The 16290-nt window shown below is 32.2% G+C and overlaps 1 protein-coding gene and 1 non-coding gene across 2 annotated transcripts in view; one reads left to right on the top strand and one right to left on the bottom strand.

Moving 5' to 3' along the window:
- Window positions 1–1559: 1559 nt before the first annotated feature.
- On the bottom strand, window positions 1560–1633 carry Trnai-aau (transfer RNA isoleucine (anticodon AAU)). The gene has a single exon. It is a non-coding gene; the product is annotated as a tRNA-Ile (tRNA).
- A 4152-nt stretch (window positions 1634–5785) lies between these two features.
- The window catches only part of LOC113401484 (synaptic vesicle glycoprotein 2B-like), a 28104-nt gene continuing 17599 nt past the window's right edge, over window positions 5786–16290 (top strand). The window contains exon 1 of the mRNA XM_026641419.2: window positions 5786–6208. Within this exon, the coding sequence (XP_026497204.1) occupies window positions 6028–6208 (181 nt within the window). The 5' untranslated portion in view covers window positions 5786–6027. The remainder of the gene's footprint in view (window positions 6209–16290) is intronic.

Genomic DNA, 16290 nt, shown 5'->3' with positions numbered 1-16290 from the left:
TTGTAAGTACGCTTGCAATGTTTTATGTTTGTATAAAAAACTTTCATCTACTATTTATTTGAAAGAGTATTTCGCACCTTAGACTGTTAATTTTGATCGCTTGATATATTTTGTTCTGTTATAAAATAGCCAGATTTGCAGACAAAATTTTCATGCCAGAAGCAGGAATGACTCTTAACTCTAACAAGATTCCGGACTCCATGAGCACAAAACTAAACATATTTCTAAAATAATTTCCCCCGCATTTGTAAGATATACTATGTATTTGAATATAATATATAAACAAGCTGATGACTTCGTACGTTTAACATTTATACAAAGTAAGCCCTTCCATTTCCCCCTAGAGTTGAAACTTTAAACCTCTTTCTTAGTGGAAATAGTACGCCCCGAACGGAGTTACTACGCTAACTTTAAGGTCAGTCATACCTATAGTTTCAGCATATATACACATATATAATGACATATATACATACTTTATTATTTATATCAATATATTCTGTTGTAAAATGTATTAGAGCAATATATACGTATACGATTATTTCATGACAGAAGTAAAATGAAAGCAGTTAATTGCTTAAAGTCTCTCTTCCTTGCCTCTAATTACGTAACTGCCTATAGGATTGTTGTCCACCGAACATCCGGTCCATATTCTTAGATAAATTGTCTTTTCCTTCCATGGGCCGTCTAGAATATCGGTTAGAAATTATCAAAGACACCGACACTGAAACTAAATTGCCAAGAGAAATGGTTCCACGAACGTGTCTACGTCTAAGGCTGAAACATCCATTGTAACCTTTTATTTTCTATCATTGGAAAATGTATAATTCAATGAAAATCAATATTAAGTGACATATTTAAAGATATACCATATAACATTTAAAAATATTCTACAAAACACAATCTATAATTATACGCCCCATTTTAGGAGGCTCTAGAGTAGCCAATCAGCTCAGTAATCACTTACCTCATATGCAATACGAAGTCAGCTATTGGTGACTGTGCCTCTCTTATTACTACCAATAATATTAAGAACTATTTTGACCGAAACTTTTTTGTACATAAATAGAACCACGCACTATGATGATGGTATACACGTCGCCCTGGATATACCGACCCTCGACCTTCACTCAGGAAGATTATAAGAGAACCATCAAAGATAACTTGTAGCTGAATCCCCCCTCAATACTCCAAGTCCTCGACGAGTATAAATATGTGGGGATCAACGGGATAGTTCAATAGAAAAATACTTTTTGTTATTTATAAAACTGTACTGCAATACATAGCCTAGCTTATTCCTGAATTCAAGGATTATTGACAAAGCAGTATGTTCAATTTAAACCAAAAAAATCCATAAATTAATAACTGTATAGTATTTGATTTAAATCAATGAATTTTAATAAAAACGTGACAGTATGTAAATCAACGATCTTGTAATATATTATATATCCTATACCTAGCTGCCATCATATCTTTGATAGTTGTATAATTTCATAAATTTATCATTTATTATATATATATATATAACCAAGAATTTTTGTAAACCAAAAAGAAAAATTATATGGCCCATGAGGGGATCGAACCCGCGACCTTCGCGTTATTAGCACGACGCTCTAACCAACTGAGCTAATGGGCCGGTTAGACAGTCGGACGAAAAATTGCACTATGTTTTAGTCAAAGTCAATGTCAAAGTCAAAAATCTTTATTAAATATAGAAGTGTCTTGCTTATTAATAGTCAAAAATCTACCACCGGTTCGGAATTTCACACCTCGGACCTGAGAAGAACCGGCGAAAGAAACTCAGCGGGATATATATTTTTTTTTCATTTTGCATGTACAATAATAATTATATTTTAGCTATTTGAAACAGCCTGGAGGCGATCATTTCATTCCCAAGGTGTGCAGTCAACTAAAAAGTAATTAGTGTTGTAATATCCTTTAGCACACAAACGCTCTTTAACGATTCTTTTGAATTTTATAATTGAATAATTTTGAACGTTTTCTGGGATGTTGTAAAAACGTATACATTGCCCCAAAAATGAGTTACTAACCGTGTGTAATCGGGTACTTGGAGTAACAAGTTTATTCTTGTTCCTAGTGTTAATAGAATGTACGTCACAATTTCTGGGAAAATCATTTATGTTTTTGCGTACATACATAACATTATCAACAACAAATTGAGAAGCGTCAGTCATTATTTTAATTTCTTTAAATTTACCTCTTAACGAATCTTTTGGGCCCAGGTTATAAATTGCACGAATAGCCGTCTTCTGCACTACAAAAATAGTATTAATGTCAGCTGCTGTTTAAAACAACATTATGTAACTATAATATAATATATTTGTCTATGACTGCTTCTTTGATCTAGTGGTTAGCTTAAAAAGCGGCAAATTAAGAGGTCCTGGAATCAAGCCCTGGTCAGGCCATTAAAAAGTCATTGGGTTTTTTTGTCGAAATATATTTTCTCAGTGTTCTCACTCTCAATTTCTCACTTACCATCAGGGGACCAATGGGTTTACAAGCACGCCATATTATCTATAAACGACTCGCTCCCTAATATACTTTGACAAAATCCAGAATATTTGAATACAGCGCTGCTATTTTATAAGACTTTAGTAGTAGGTCAAAGGAAGGTGTCCTTTTACCATAAATATGTAGACAGCTTGGGCAATGACGGCCCGCCAAGCGCCTGATGTCGAACCGGTTTTAAATTAGTGTGAGGTAATATGTGCAATTCCTGCACACATATATGTGCACTAAAATGTCTCCTGTGAACAAGTCCTCGACATTGGCCTTAAACTTATCTATTGTCCTTGTCCACGAAAGAATTCGCGGCCAAAGCTAATTACATTTTAATATTAATTAATAAAAAGGCTGAACGGAGCGACAATGAATTATTTATTAATAATTTTCTTTATTTAAATATGTTTTGTAAAAAATGTATTTTTATTAATGGCTAATTAATCATTTATCATAGAATATAAAATGAGATTGTTTATCACGCTATGACTTTCTCAAATCATTTAAGAAATAAATGGAATTTCTAGTAGGTCAATGTAAATTGTTAACCTATTTCGATAATTTATGTATTAATAACGTATATTATCATCAACATTGACCTGCCGATTAAATTTACATTTTATCGCAAAGTGTGAATTTGTCCATTTAATGATAATTATTAGTTAAATTTATTTAATGACTTCTAGTTTATATAAAATATTTTAGGAAATAATCATTGTATCTTGAACTAATGGCGTCAATGTTCTGGGATATTTTAACAGATACAGTAATATTTATATGATTCAATGAAACTACAGACACAAAATCCATAACATCTTAGCTCTCAAGGTTGATGACGTATTACTGATATGAGGAATGATTAATGTTTCAATGGTGGCTACTTATCATCAGGTGGCCTGCCTGTCGGCCCATAAAAAAAATCTTAGGATTAATAGAAACTTATTACACAACTTCGGGCAAATCTGTATGCAATGTGTGGTGCTAGCTTCGACATCCTTGACCACCTACCATTTGTTTCAGACTTAGTACCTAGCTTTTGTCACTTCAAGAGACGCATTAATGGAGCTCAATAGATGCCATAGTTGTGGTGAGGAGATTTTTGAGAGTCAAGAAAAGTTTTTGTTTGGCGGAAGGATTTTTTTCATTAAAAATGACAATATATTTTTAATTTTCATTTAAATTTAACATTTCATATATTTACATTGATTCCAAGAACTCAGATATCAACGATAGCCACAACAATACCTGACGGCGGCGTTTCTAGAAAGCCCAATACAGCACACTCAACGATTTCATGAACGATATGCCATTAAAGAATATTTATTTTAACTCTACTGCGAAGCAAAAGGAAGCATTATGATGTTAGCAATCTATTATATTGGTATGATTATTCGTTCCTGTGAACCCTTGTTCCTTCTAATCGTATCATATTTCGACAAATGAGAAGGTTTTATTTCATCTCAGTGTCGTGTGTCATAGACTATGTGGCATGCGTAATATTAGCTTAGCAACAGAATTAAAGATTGAGAAATGTTAGTGCGGTTGTTAATACATACAACAACAGTCTGTCATTATCCCAGACTCGGTCAGAAGTCAGAAGACTTCCTCTCCCTTTGAGGAGAAGGTTTGTTGCTAAAGTAAATTCCACCAAGTTGCTCTAATGCGAGTTTGTGGATTCACTAAGCACGAGATTAACTATAAACACTAATTAAGCATAATAAAACTCATTGTTGCTTGCCTGTTTTTTAATCCGCAATCATCGGATAAAATATTCGCGTCCGTCATAAATTCCAAATCATATATTTGTGCCGTAAGGGTTATATTCCCAAGATCCCGTCTTATCGTCAAATTTAGCAGGATAGCCGGACGTAAAATTCGATTCACGAGAAAAATTGATGGAATCCGTTTAGTTATTTTCGCCAGTTCTCTTCTGGTCTGAAACACTTCTTTCCGAAGATATAGAAGATGTTTGGCAATAAAGAATTAGGTTAATGGTTCTACATTAAATATTTTGACTTTGACATTAATTATTACTGGAATATAAGCTATCAATGTGTAAAAATAAAAAAATATATATATCAAAATTATATTCATTATGGACCTGTGTTTCGTGAGTATGTACATTGTATATAAAGTATAATCAAATCAAAATATACTTTATTCAAGTAGGCTTTTACAAGCACGTCGTTTAACGAACTATTTAAAGTAAAGCTACCATAGCAGCGTATAAATAAATGTCCGGAAACGAACGAAAAAATTAACGATTTAAGTCAAAAAACGATCGGTTTAGAATTGCCAACGAGGCGTATTTCAAAAGCGTACCGATAAAAATGTTGATAAGTTAGTTAATTAGAGTCGCATATTAACTATGTAATGTAAAATTTCATACGAACGACTCCTTACTCAAAACAACGTTATTGATTTATAATAACGATTCGTTGACATGTGTATTAGTGTTTTAACCTTATGTAAGATTACTTGTTTTAGTATGGTAAGTCTATTGAATTATTCGAATAAGTACGGGTTGAACTACATACATATCTTTAAATTTAAACTATAAATTCACACAGTATTCAAATGTAAATTGAGATATATATGTTTTTATATACGAATAAATTAGGAAGCACCATTAAGGAATTAATATTGGATACCATTATGGATACCATTATGGATACCATTATTTTGTTGTGTTTATAATTTACTGATGATTAAACAAGATAATTATTTGATGATAAACTTTATTATATACACTTAGATCAATAAGGTTAAAATTAACAGCCGAACTGATAACTTCTTTTGTCTGTTAATAAAATCAAAACATAAAAAAAAAAAAAAAATGTTTTGGTTAAATTTCAATTAAAACATATGTTTTAACACGTGTCAAAAGCATTTAGTATTAGTATTGTATTCCCTACCAAAGGTCTGTTCAACTTTGCAACAAACACTTCCAAAGCCGAGGCAACAGCTTGTGTTACAAAAAAAATATCTGTGCAAAACTACATTGTTATCATGTTAGGTGTCTTTATGGATCAATTGTAAAATTTAGTCCTTATTGCTGTCAACATAAAGTCGATAAACTTTTATCAGTTACATGACGTACGCTACAACATTATACCTCAACAAAATTATACGATAAGTATACTTATGCAATTCGATATAAGGGTCATAATTACGTGATAATATTCACCTCGCATACACTTCACGCTCCCGAACTAACTCAGTTAACTGTTTCTATAATTAGTTAGTACATACCGATACCTCGTGGAGAGCAGACGGGGTTTTAGTTACGTTAACATTACGCGAATTTATTTCGTTTTAAAATAATTAGATACTATATAGTTATTCTAGTAAAAATCTTAAGTTATAATAATACATTTTTAACTAATTAAAATTGAAACGAACAATTATATAATGCTTTTTAAATAAAATATGAAGTGATCTGCTATAGACAATTTAACTTAAATATTTTAAATTAAAATCTACGCCAAAACGTTAGTTAAATTACCGAAAATGTCTCAAGATAACGACCACAGTTCCTCAGAGAGGAGTTTAGAAAGACTCAACGAAGTCAGAGCTTTCATCGAAGCCAGTAAACGTAGTGCAGAGAAGTTAGATGAGATGCAGGCAGATGCTGAAAAGAGCCTGGGGAAGCTCAACGAAGTTGTATTTGAAGATGCCTTCGAGATAACCGGTAAGCTTATTTTCATCAGGACTGTTCTATCCCAAGCCCTTTTATCAGTCGATAGTCTAGAAAATCACAAATCAATTACGGTTACAGTACGAACGGTTTTTCTTGAATCGAAATAATTACTGATTTCGATGAAAATAAATCTAAATGCATTTTATCAAAGTGAGCTCACGAAATACTATTGATTGGTTGTTTTAAGTCAAAATTAAATGTTAATCTACCACTGCAATATTCATTTAACCAAAAATAACCGGCTAGGAACTCAGTACTTTTATTGATAAATAAATTAGCAACCATTAATACATTAATCAATCATCAAATATATTATGATTGATGATTAAAGTTTTTTTAATAAAGTCAAAGTCAGAATCGTCATGAAATATTGAAACGTTAAACTGACTTATTAACTGTCAAAATTCTACCACCGCGCACCCGTTTGGAAATAAACACCTCGGACCTGAGAACCGGCGAAGGAGATCAGGAGTTATTTCTATTCATATTTAACGTTTATGGGTTTATTTACAAACACGGAATATATTTTTTATTTTATAGCTCGGGGGTGATCCTTTAATTCCCAATGTGTGCAGTCGTCTAGAAATTAATTAGATTTGTAATATCCTGCAACAAAAAAACTTTTGAATTTTACTATTGAATATTTTTGTGCGTTTTCTGGAATCTTATCGTAAAAACGTGTATACCGTACTTACCACAAAAACCAAATATATCACTATTTATGTTTATTTCATCGAGTCTTGTCTTTGTTTTACTTTAATATAATATATTTATATATTTGATTTGGTAAAGATTTATCAAAATCTGTCTGTAACTTAGAATTAAAAATACTTGGTTGTTGATATTACTATTTCATATAAATGTTAATGTTATCTACTTATTATTTACTTGGTACTTTATGCAAGCCCATCTGGATAGATACCACCCACTCACCAGATATTACATGAGTCACAACATCTTAGTTCCCAGGGTTGGTAGCACAAGCGCATCATCTATGTAAGGTATGGTCAATATATTACCATCAAGTGGTCCATATGGACCACGTACGTCCGCCAAACCAACTCCATACAAAATATATTGCAATTAACTACTATTGGAGGTACTAATATATTTTTAATGACATACAAATAAATTATATTGACGTATGTCTATTCAGTGCTATTGTAACTTTTATTACTATATTAGCATAAGAGAAATAAAGATTATACTCAGTCACAACACAGGTCAAAACAATATTAAACTTCAGTTTCTGAACCGCTAGTTAAAGTACGGTTAACTGCTAAACTACTAACATTTAACTGAACGATCATTGGTCGGTAGTAATGATGACGTCATAATGGCCAATAAGCGTTCAGTATTCATTGAGATTAGTTAAATTGATAAAGTCCATTTAAAAACTTTATGCCGTTTTTGAAGTAGAAAACAATATTGTATTAGCTAACATACCTTACCAGGTAGAAATCCTGACTTTTAGGTTTATATTATTCAATACATATATGCATCTATTTCAAATATACGTTTAGGAAATGAGACAGACGCTTGAAATTTGAAAAAATCCTTCGTTTTGTAATGTGAAGGTCGACCGAGATTTTGAGAAGTTTTTAGAACTTTATTTACTCGACCCGTTTAAGATGACATTCTTAGCACGCCAAAACAAATAAATATAGTGTCATACGTTTTTAGGAGTCAACAAATGTGTTACGCTGAAAAACACTTACTATTATTTTCAACTGGCTACTAGCGTTGACTACTTTTTTTTATTTATCAATTTTTGCGAAATTCAAACACAAGCTTCCACTGTAATGAGCATCAGATTTACTAACCTAGCGTATTGAACTTTCATTGGTTGCCTATTACGTCATCACAGTGCAGATGTTATATTGTTTATTATGAGTAGAATAATTATATTAGTGTTGCATATCGATAGTCCACTATCGATAAACTATCGATAGTTTAAGTGTTAGCGATAGTATCAATAGTCTATCAATATATTAGTATTGCTGCTACCAATAGTAGTGCTTACAGAGACCTAGCAATACTGTCGATAGTTCTGCAACACTGAATTATATAATATTATACAGAAGTACATTTACGTTCGAAGTGTATCGTTGGTGAGAGTAAATGTCATAAATACTTTAGTTTATCTTCTAGGGCTAGTGTTTATTGGCAATTGACTGTTACCACTAAATGACCTTCGTGACGTAAATAAAACAATGGCTGCCCAAATATTTTTTGGTCACACCGTACTGGCAAATAGGGTACATTATGCTAAGTGGTCACCACAGTTTATAGACATTTGCACTATGAGATATATTAATAATTCCTCTTATCTATCAAGCAATCCTAGCAATGATGGGAACTAAAATGTTTTTTCCCTTGTAGCTGTGGTTACACTGGTTTATTGAAACCGGAATATAACAAAACAGGTAATGCTGTATTGCGGTAGAAAATCTGATACCTACCCAGACGGATTTAAAGAAAGATCGGAGTATTAGTGCACTGAAACGTACTGACTCATCAGCTTTGGTATAGGGTTGATATAAGGTATATATGACAACAAAAGGAGCCGACGTTATGCCAATAAATATACCATAGCTCTTATAAATTGTTTAAATTTGATATTAAATTTAACGTTCAATTTCTAGTTATAAATACATATGCGGTCTTATTCATAATAAGTTATCGGAGGTTTAAAACCTCGCAAAAAGTAGATTGTCAAAAGTTTTTTACATAATCGTTCGATAACACTAAAACGTTCGATAAACCTCCGATAAAGTGTCTTTGATTTATACAAGCTAAGACCCTACTATTAACCTTCGATAAACGTATATTAGCAAGAAACATGGCCGACTTTGATCAGCTGACGTTTGCGATGACATTTGATTTCTAATACATATCCGACATCACAATTTTTGTTAAAATAAATCTTACGTATTTTCCTAAATATGCAAGCATTACAAGCCCTGGACAGTATTGCGGTCGTTGAAAATTATGTCATTAATCGGCGCAGAAAATTGTATCGGTCAAGAGGGAATCCATTTTCTTTGGACGATGAAGAATTCCGGAAACGATATCGGTTTTCAAAAAAACGGCTACTTTTATTATAAATTTAGTCCGGGAAGACTTGAAGCTGAGCGCTAAAGGTTGTAGTACCTCACCAGAGTTGCAAGTATTGACGGCAATGATTGTAAAAAAAGAGGCTAATGAAGCGCACGGATCATTAAAGTAAAGCTACAACCACGATGACAAAATCGAAAGTGACAAATGCCCTGTAGGGCGCTCCCGTTAACCCTTCTTCCTAATACGTCAAATCTAATTTAGTTATCGATCTATTAAAAAAAAATCGTTATTTTATAACGGTATCCCCACTACGTAAATTTAACTTTGCAGAAAAGTAAATCACATCTAAAAATAGATTTTTATGAAATAAACTAGTTAGCATAATCCAAATTCGTATCGGATCACGAACGGGTTTGCCGTAAGAGTCTATTAAATAAGTTTACACTTTACAAGCATTGATCAAGCTTTGGGTTCTACATAAAAAAAATGTGCATCATTTATATACATATAAATAGCTCCGACGTCAGTTTTTATTTGGACAACGAGAAGAAAAAAAGAATACATTAATAATTAATCAAACCGAGATAATGCAGTGGTAAGATCGACCGAAGACGGTGATCACGGCGGTTTTAGTGACCTATATGAATTGAACGATGCGTAAAAAAAGCGGATAAAAACAAACAACGAAGTTAATCTTCCCCAGGTGGCGGATTCATATCTCAGCAATGAACACTGAATTTTTATTTACATTTCGAACCGTGCTCGGCGGTGGAAGAAAACATCGTAAGGCAATTTGCACATGTATCGGATGAAAATCTCCCAGACATGTATTCGTCAAATCATATTTTATTGCCTGACAACATTCGTTACGCTGTAATGTGTACATTTGAAGGCACGAGAGATAGGGCTAGGTGATAGGTGACAGATTCCTTATACTACTGACGAATAGCACTACTGAATGTCTGTATTGTGTTGAAGGGCGAATGAGCCAGTTTAATTAACTCCACAAGGACAACTTCTTATTCAAAAGGTTTGTGGTGCATTGGCAATGTAAGAAATAATTATTATTTGTCACAGCGGCAATGGCAATGGGTGGTGATGATTTATCCAGTAGAAGATGACCCATTTACCAATCCAATATTACTGCAAACAAAATAATTAATTATATATATAAATCTACAGAACCCTATATAAGTGTCTATATTCCTGCTCCACAAGTTTTTGTTCCATCACAAAGAATTTGACATTTTAATGTCTTTTAATAATCTTTTTCTGTCTATATCTTTTTTTTTATACGCAGCAGTCAATAACCTTTTTCTATGTTTATTCGTGCTGCAAAGCCGGTTCGGTTCCCAGAAGGCCTTGAATCTCAAATGATAAGAAAATGATGTCAAATAAAACAACGCATACGTCACCAATGTCATAAATCTATATCTATACTAATGGTTACTCTTCACACTTAAACCTTGGTTTGAGTCCCCGGGACTTATTGATATATGACTATATGACATTTTTATTTCACCCCTCGAAGGGTTAAAATGTGTTATGGTTTGTATGCTGTAAGTAATGTTTTATAAATGACGTGCGGGTGATGCCGCAGATTCAGCTGGTTATAAAATAAATTATTGTTGATCTTGTCGTGAGTTTATAAGGCTGCAGAACTGTTGAATGAAACTCACTGATGGGCTAAGATCTGTTGGGTAAGGTATTAATTGACATTAATAACAGCAATTTAGGTCTTAATAAAATTAAAATAGGACGAAATTCTGCTTTAACACCTTTTTTTTTCATTAACTTTAATTTATCAAATGAAATGTTGGAAAACATATTTTAGGCCATCGAGTGCTAAGCAGTGAAAACTTACATCCAGTCTCACTCGAAAGAGGTTGATTTGACGCGCATATCCTTTAAATGTAATAATTATTATAGTCAGTGTGGCCTATTCCGACATTACACGGTCGATTTTGCGTTGAGTTTCGAGTTCTTGTACTAATTGCTTCAGCCGTAAAATTATTAATCCTTGTTGTTTATTTGAGTCCAGTTGTTACCTACTTGAAGATTTAATAGTTCTTTTGTTTCCAATACTTTATTTTTACCAGAAAAGTCGCACAATATCGCCCCTTGCTCTTTCTATTTATTTTTGTATCATCTACTTACCGCTTTACTAATATAATTGTTTTTAACATTGGTTTCTTTATAAGTATATATACTCTCGTTCAAATGTCAAATCTGCGATGATAGAATCAAGGTTGAAGTCAAGTCTTTATTTAATATAGAAGCTGTTAATGCTTATTATCCGTCGAGAAAAAAAATCCATCGCCGGTTCGGTACGGAACGCCTCGGACCTAAGAACCGGTGGAATTAACTCGGTGGAATCATTTTTTTCTTTGTTTGATATCCCTGGTGGCGAGCGTTGGTGTCATCGCCTAAGAAGTCATTAGTTTTATAAAGTTTCCTTATGCTCGTTCCTCGTGGAAATAGTATATATGTATGTATGTACGTCGTACTTTCTACAAAACATGACTTATTTCTTTTGAACATGCGTCAAATTATGAAATATATAATACATGTTACTCATTCAATATTGTTATTTCTTTTGATATAACTTATTTATAAAATTTGTACGCAGATGATCAAATACGTCACGAGGTAAGTGGTGACCACTGCCCAAAGACAATGGCATGTAAATGCAATTAATTCAATCTTATGAATGTTTTAAATGGTGTTTATTATTTTGCCTAGAAGGTAATCCGGTTTAATGCATCTGAGTTTGCGACACACTCCTGAACTATATGTCCTGCGTAGTTCGCGGGTCTTCCTTGAGATTGGCTGCCGTGTCCCGTCCGGGCGACATCGTCATATATGGACTTCTTAAATGTCCAATCTAAAATCATCAACAAAATATTCAAATCATTAGCAATTGAATATGTCCGGTTTTCAAGCGTTACTTCCTCAAACATTAGTAAATTTACATACAGATAATTAGTTTATATCGATGTTATATATGCACAAAAAATCTATTGTCATTTTATGATGTTATTTGCATTAAAACATCACAAGTGTTTCGATCTCATTATTTTTATTTTTTAACAATGCTATGAAATATTCCCACGAATTATTTATAACGACATTGTCCAAATTCTGAAACCTAAATCTCGTATAGTACTCAAGTCAATCACGACGACGCGGGGGGACATTTTATTTTAAAATAATATACAATCGTATCTGCATCGAGTATAGCTGTTAAAGTTTCAGCTCATTTTTTTTAACTTTCTCAGGTCGCTCTGTGTCATTGACATCATCATGTCATTTTTAAACTTTAGCGACAAAAAAACAACCATGAAATCTCCAATGAAAGTTCTTGTACTAATTAAAAAAGTATGGTATGCCATATATAACATAAATAATAGTTAATATTGCTCGTCATTAATATTCTGTAAATATTCACGTGTTCTTGAAAAAGTCGTCTCAGCTCTTACAAAAAATGTTATATACAAAAAACCGAAAAAAATTATAATTGGATATAATGTCCTCAGTATAAACTATTAAATTATCAAAAACAGGAAATATTTCGAATTGCTGACCTCATAATACGCTATGTGCGGCATTCAAGTTTTTTTTTTATCCCACTTAAGGTGCATTAGCTGAAACAAATAATATTTATATTGAAGTTTTGTTTAATTATTTATTATTATTTTGACGCTCAAGTCAATATTTCAAGTTAATAAGCATTGACTTGAACCGGAGTTGGTACCTGGACCTTGAACTCTGCATCCTTAAAATCTACCCATTAGACTAACAAAATAATCCTCTTCTTGGTCCTATTACATATAAATATGTATTTAAGATTTATTTTGTATGATATTCTCTTTACTGGAGTGAGTTAATCATCGACTCGATTTTTGTGATAAACTAAACGTTGGCATAGCTTTGCTTTACAAAGTTAAATATTAATTAGGTTTTTTATAATTATTGATCGTTTTGTGTCCTATCGGTAAAGTTTTATAAATTAAGCGCGCGTAAAGCCGCAGGCTTACCTAGTATACAAGTAGGTGTTCTAGCACTAATAAGATTTTTTGTTTAATTTTTTTAATGCATTGATAATTGTTATTAATTGTAAATGTTTTTGTTTATCATTGTTTACCCAAAGATTATATCTATATAATTAAAACACTATAATAAAGCTAATGAATTTGTTTGTAATTATGTTGTTGTTGTTGTGTTGTGTTTTGTTCATTATTTGATGAGAAAACTACCCAAAACTTTGTGTAAATAATACTTAATTTAAATTAAACGATGTTTTGGAGCAATACAAATTAGCATTTTCTTGCAAAAATAAATATATAATACCTTACCCCCCTCCATAAAAGTAAGTTTATAGAAAATATTGCGGGCACTGTAACAATAAACTCGGCATTGAAAACAGTGTCCGTGAACTTGTACGAGTTGCTTGACGAGTTTTTGTTAACAATTACATCATCAACCGGTTTTATTAAGGTTTTATTGGCTATCATTGTCATAATATACTATGATAAATAAATAGACAATAGAAAAAAAATCGAATTAACTGCATCAATTTTTGTTAAAAGCGTATTCAGCAACCTAAGTTTAAGTTAAAAGTTTAAAGATTGCAGTGTAACACCCCGAAAGCATAAAAGGACGTTTGTCCCAAAAGGTAAGACATCACCACTGCCATTAGACTGTGGTGCTGTAAGAAATATTAACCATTCTTACGAGCTAAGATGTACAAGGGATATACCCTTGAGCCTGAAGTTACGCTGGGTCACAGGCTAGAGAATGTCATACATAATTGCAGTCCTACGTAAATTACATGCAGAAGAGCAAAAACATTTATAAAATAAAACTGATTCCAGGCGTCTTCCCTCCAAATGAGAAAATGTTTTCTTGGTAACTAACAATCGAACTTCCTGTATCTGCCTTTTTCTTTATACGAATAACAAATCTGTTATTTACATTCAACTTGTTTTCTAACTGTTTATTTGAATCATATTTTTGAAAGTATATTGACAAACTTGACAACGCAAGGTCACAATCCTTGAAATTTCATTGAAATATAGTATGTTGTGCACCGTTTTTTTTTTTTTCTTACAGTTTAATACACGTTTATAACAGCAATTTCCGCTAACTCCTTGGAAGGTTGCTGATGCTTTATATTCTAGCTACATATCTACTAGATTATCTCGTTGGTCTACTGGCTAGCTTATCATATATAGCCCGAGGCTCTTGATTCAAATTCTAGGTCAGATAGTTACAGAATAAAAACAGGTCTTTCTCGATTTAGACACTTCTAGTAGCCATCACATTAGTTCATGAATGTTTGGGAATAGATAATGCACCTGTGTAAAGATGGGCGTTTAAACGACAAGCATTTAATATAACAGTGTTTTTTAAAATAAGCACTTGGCATGTTATTTTTTTTGAGCACCTATCGTTATTTGCTTAAAATTTAAACGTTCTAACTCGGTTAAATACTGTTAACGTAAAAAACTATAGGAAGAATCGATTAAAGTTTACGAGTTTAGTTCGAAGACATGCCCTAAAAACAACGAAATAAGATTTAAAATTGACTACGCATTTTTATAGTTAACGGCCTATTTCGAGTACTCGTTTGTAGTTATAAACCTACCATGTTGCAAATGTCTAGATGTCATATAAGATACTCGAAATAGTCGACTTGCATAATTAGCCCGAACTTATCTGCTTATATAATTTAAATTGTTTTCTTTTTTAAATCGCTATTCCTTAAAATCTCGTGTGGCCAAAATATACCCACCATGTTAAATATGTATCGATGTCATGACTATATGATATTTATTATTATAGTCGTAAATAATGTATACCGGTTAATTCTCTGATTTATTTTCCGCTTATTTGCTATAAATTATATAATTAATTTATTTGTATATTTTTAATTATTTGTTAGTAACGTTTTTTTATGTATTGGAGAAAACATTGCTTTCGATTTAATTTTCGCGCGGTGTTCAAATTGTGATAAGAACTTTTGTATGTTTGTATGCTCCTGTTGAATTTTAAATTAGTATAGGATATTATACCCTGTTCAAGATACCTTGGTCTTTTTGCCAGATATAATTTATTCTGATCGACATAACTTTGCAATAACGAACATATTATTTTCTTAATTTAATGATTTTAAAAATTGTAAAAATATTTTAAAAGATTATATGCTTATATGTATACAAAAGTTCCTACAGATTCAAGCGTTATCCGAATTTTTTTTCATAACATTTTCAATTTGTTTAAATTCTAAGGAATTTTTCAATTATAATGAAATATTGCTGCACCGCCTTTTTGTGACAATTCTAATCCTACAAAGTACGAAGGACATTTCATTAGTTTATTTATTTTTTGTAGACGAGAACTAAAACTATAATTCTATTGTTACAGTTGTTTCAAAATTATTAAGTCGTGTAGCTACTCGATTACCGTAAATGTAGTTAAACGAATATTTTAAAGCTTCTCAACTAAAAAAACTATTTAAGCAAATAAGCATTAATTAAAATTGACTTATGAAAAAAAAAGTTAATGAATATGTTCGTTTATAATTATAAGCAGTTAAGCCCATCTTTACACCTGTGTAGGCACATTCTTGAACTAAATTGGCGTCATTAAAATTTGTTCCGTTGAATATAGAAGTGCCCTATTTAAAGATTACGGGTTTCGTTTTGCATTTAAAATATTTATATATTATTTAAGCTTACTCGTGACTTCTTTATTGATAACAATCATATTTCTAAAAGCCTACTTGCGATATTAATAATAGTGCCTCGGTAGTGCTTTCAGAATTTGTGTTAACACGTTGATGGCATCATCATCATCATCATCAGCCCATATTCGTCCACTGCTGGACATACGCCACTGTGGTCTTTCTTCGGCAACTCGCATCCAGCTCCTGCCAGCCGTCTTGCGCAAATCGTCACTCCACCGTGCCTGAGGACATATTTGTCGTAGAACCGATAACCGTTGGGGAAAAC

Source organism: Vanessa tameamea, chromosome 12 (assembly GCF_037043105.1).
Source record: "Vanessa tameamea isolate UH-Manoa-2023 chromosome 12, ilVanTame1 primary haplotype, whole genome shotgun sequence".
Lineage (NCBI taxonomy): Eukaryota > Metazoa > Arthropoda > Insecta > Lepidoptera > Nymphalidae > Vanessa > Vanessa tameamea.
This window is presented reverse-complemented; position numbering and strand designations above follow the sequence as displayed.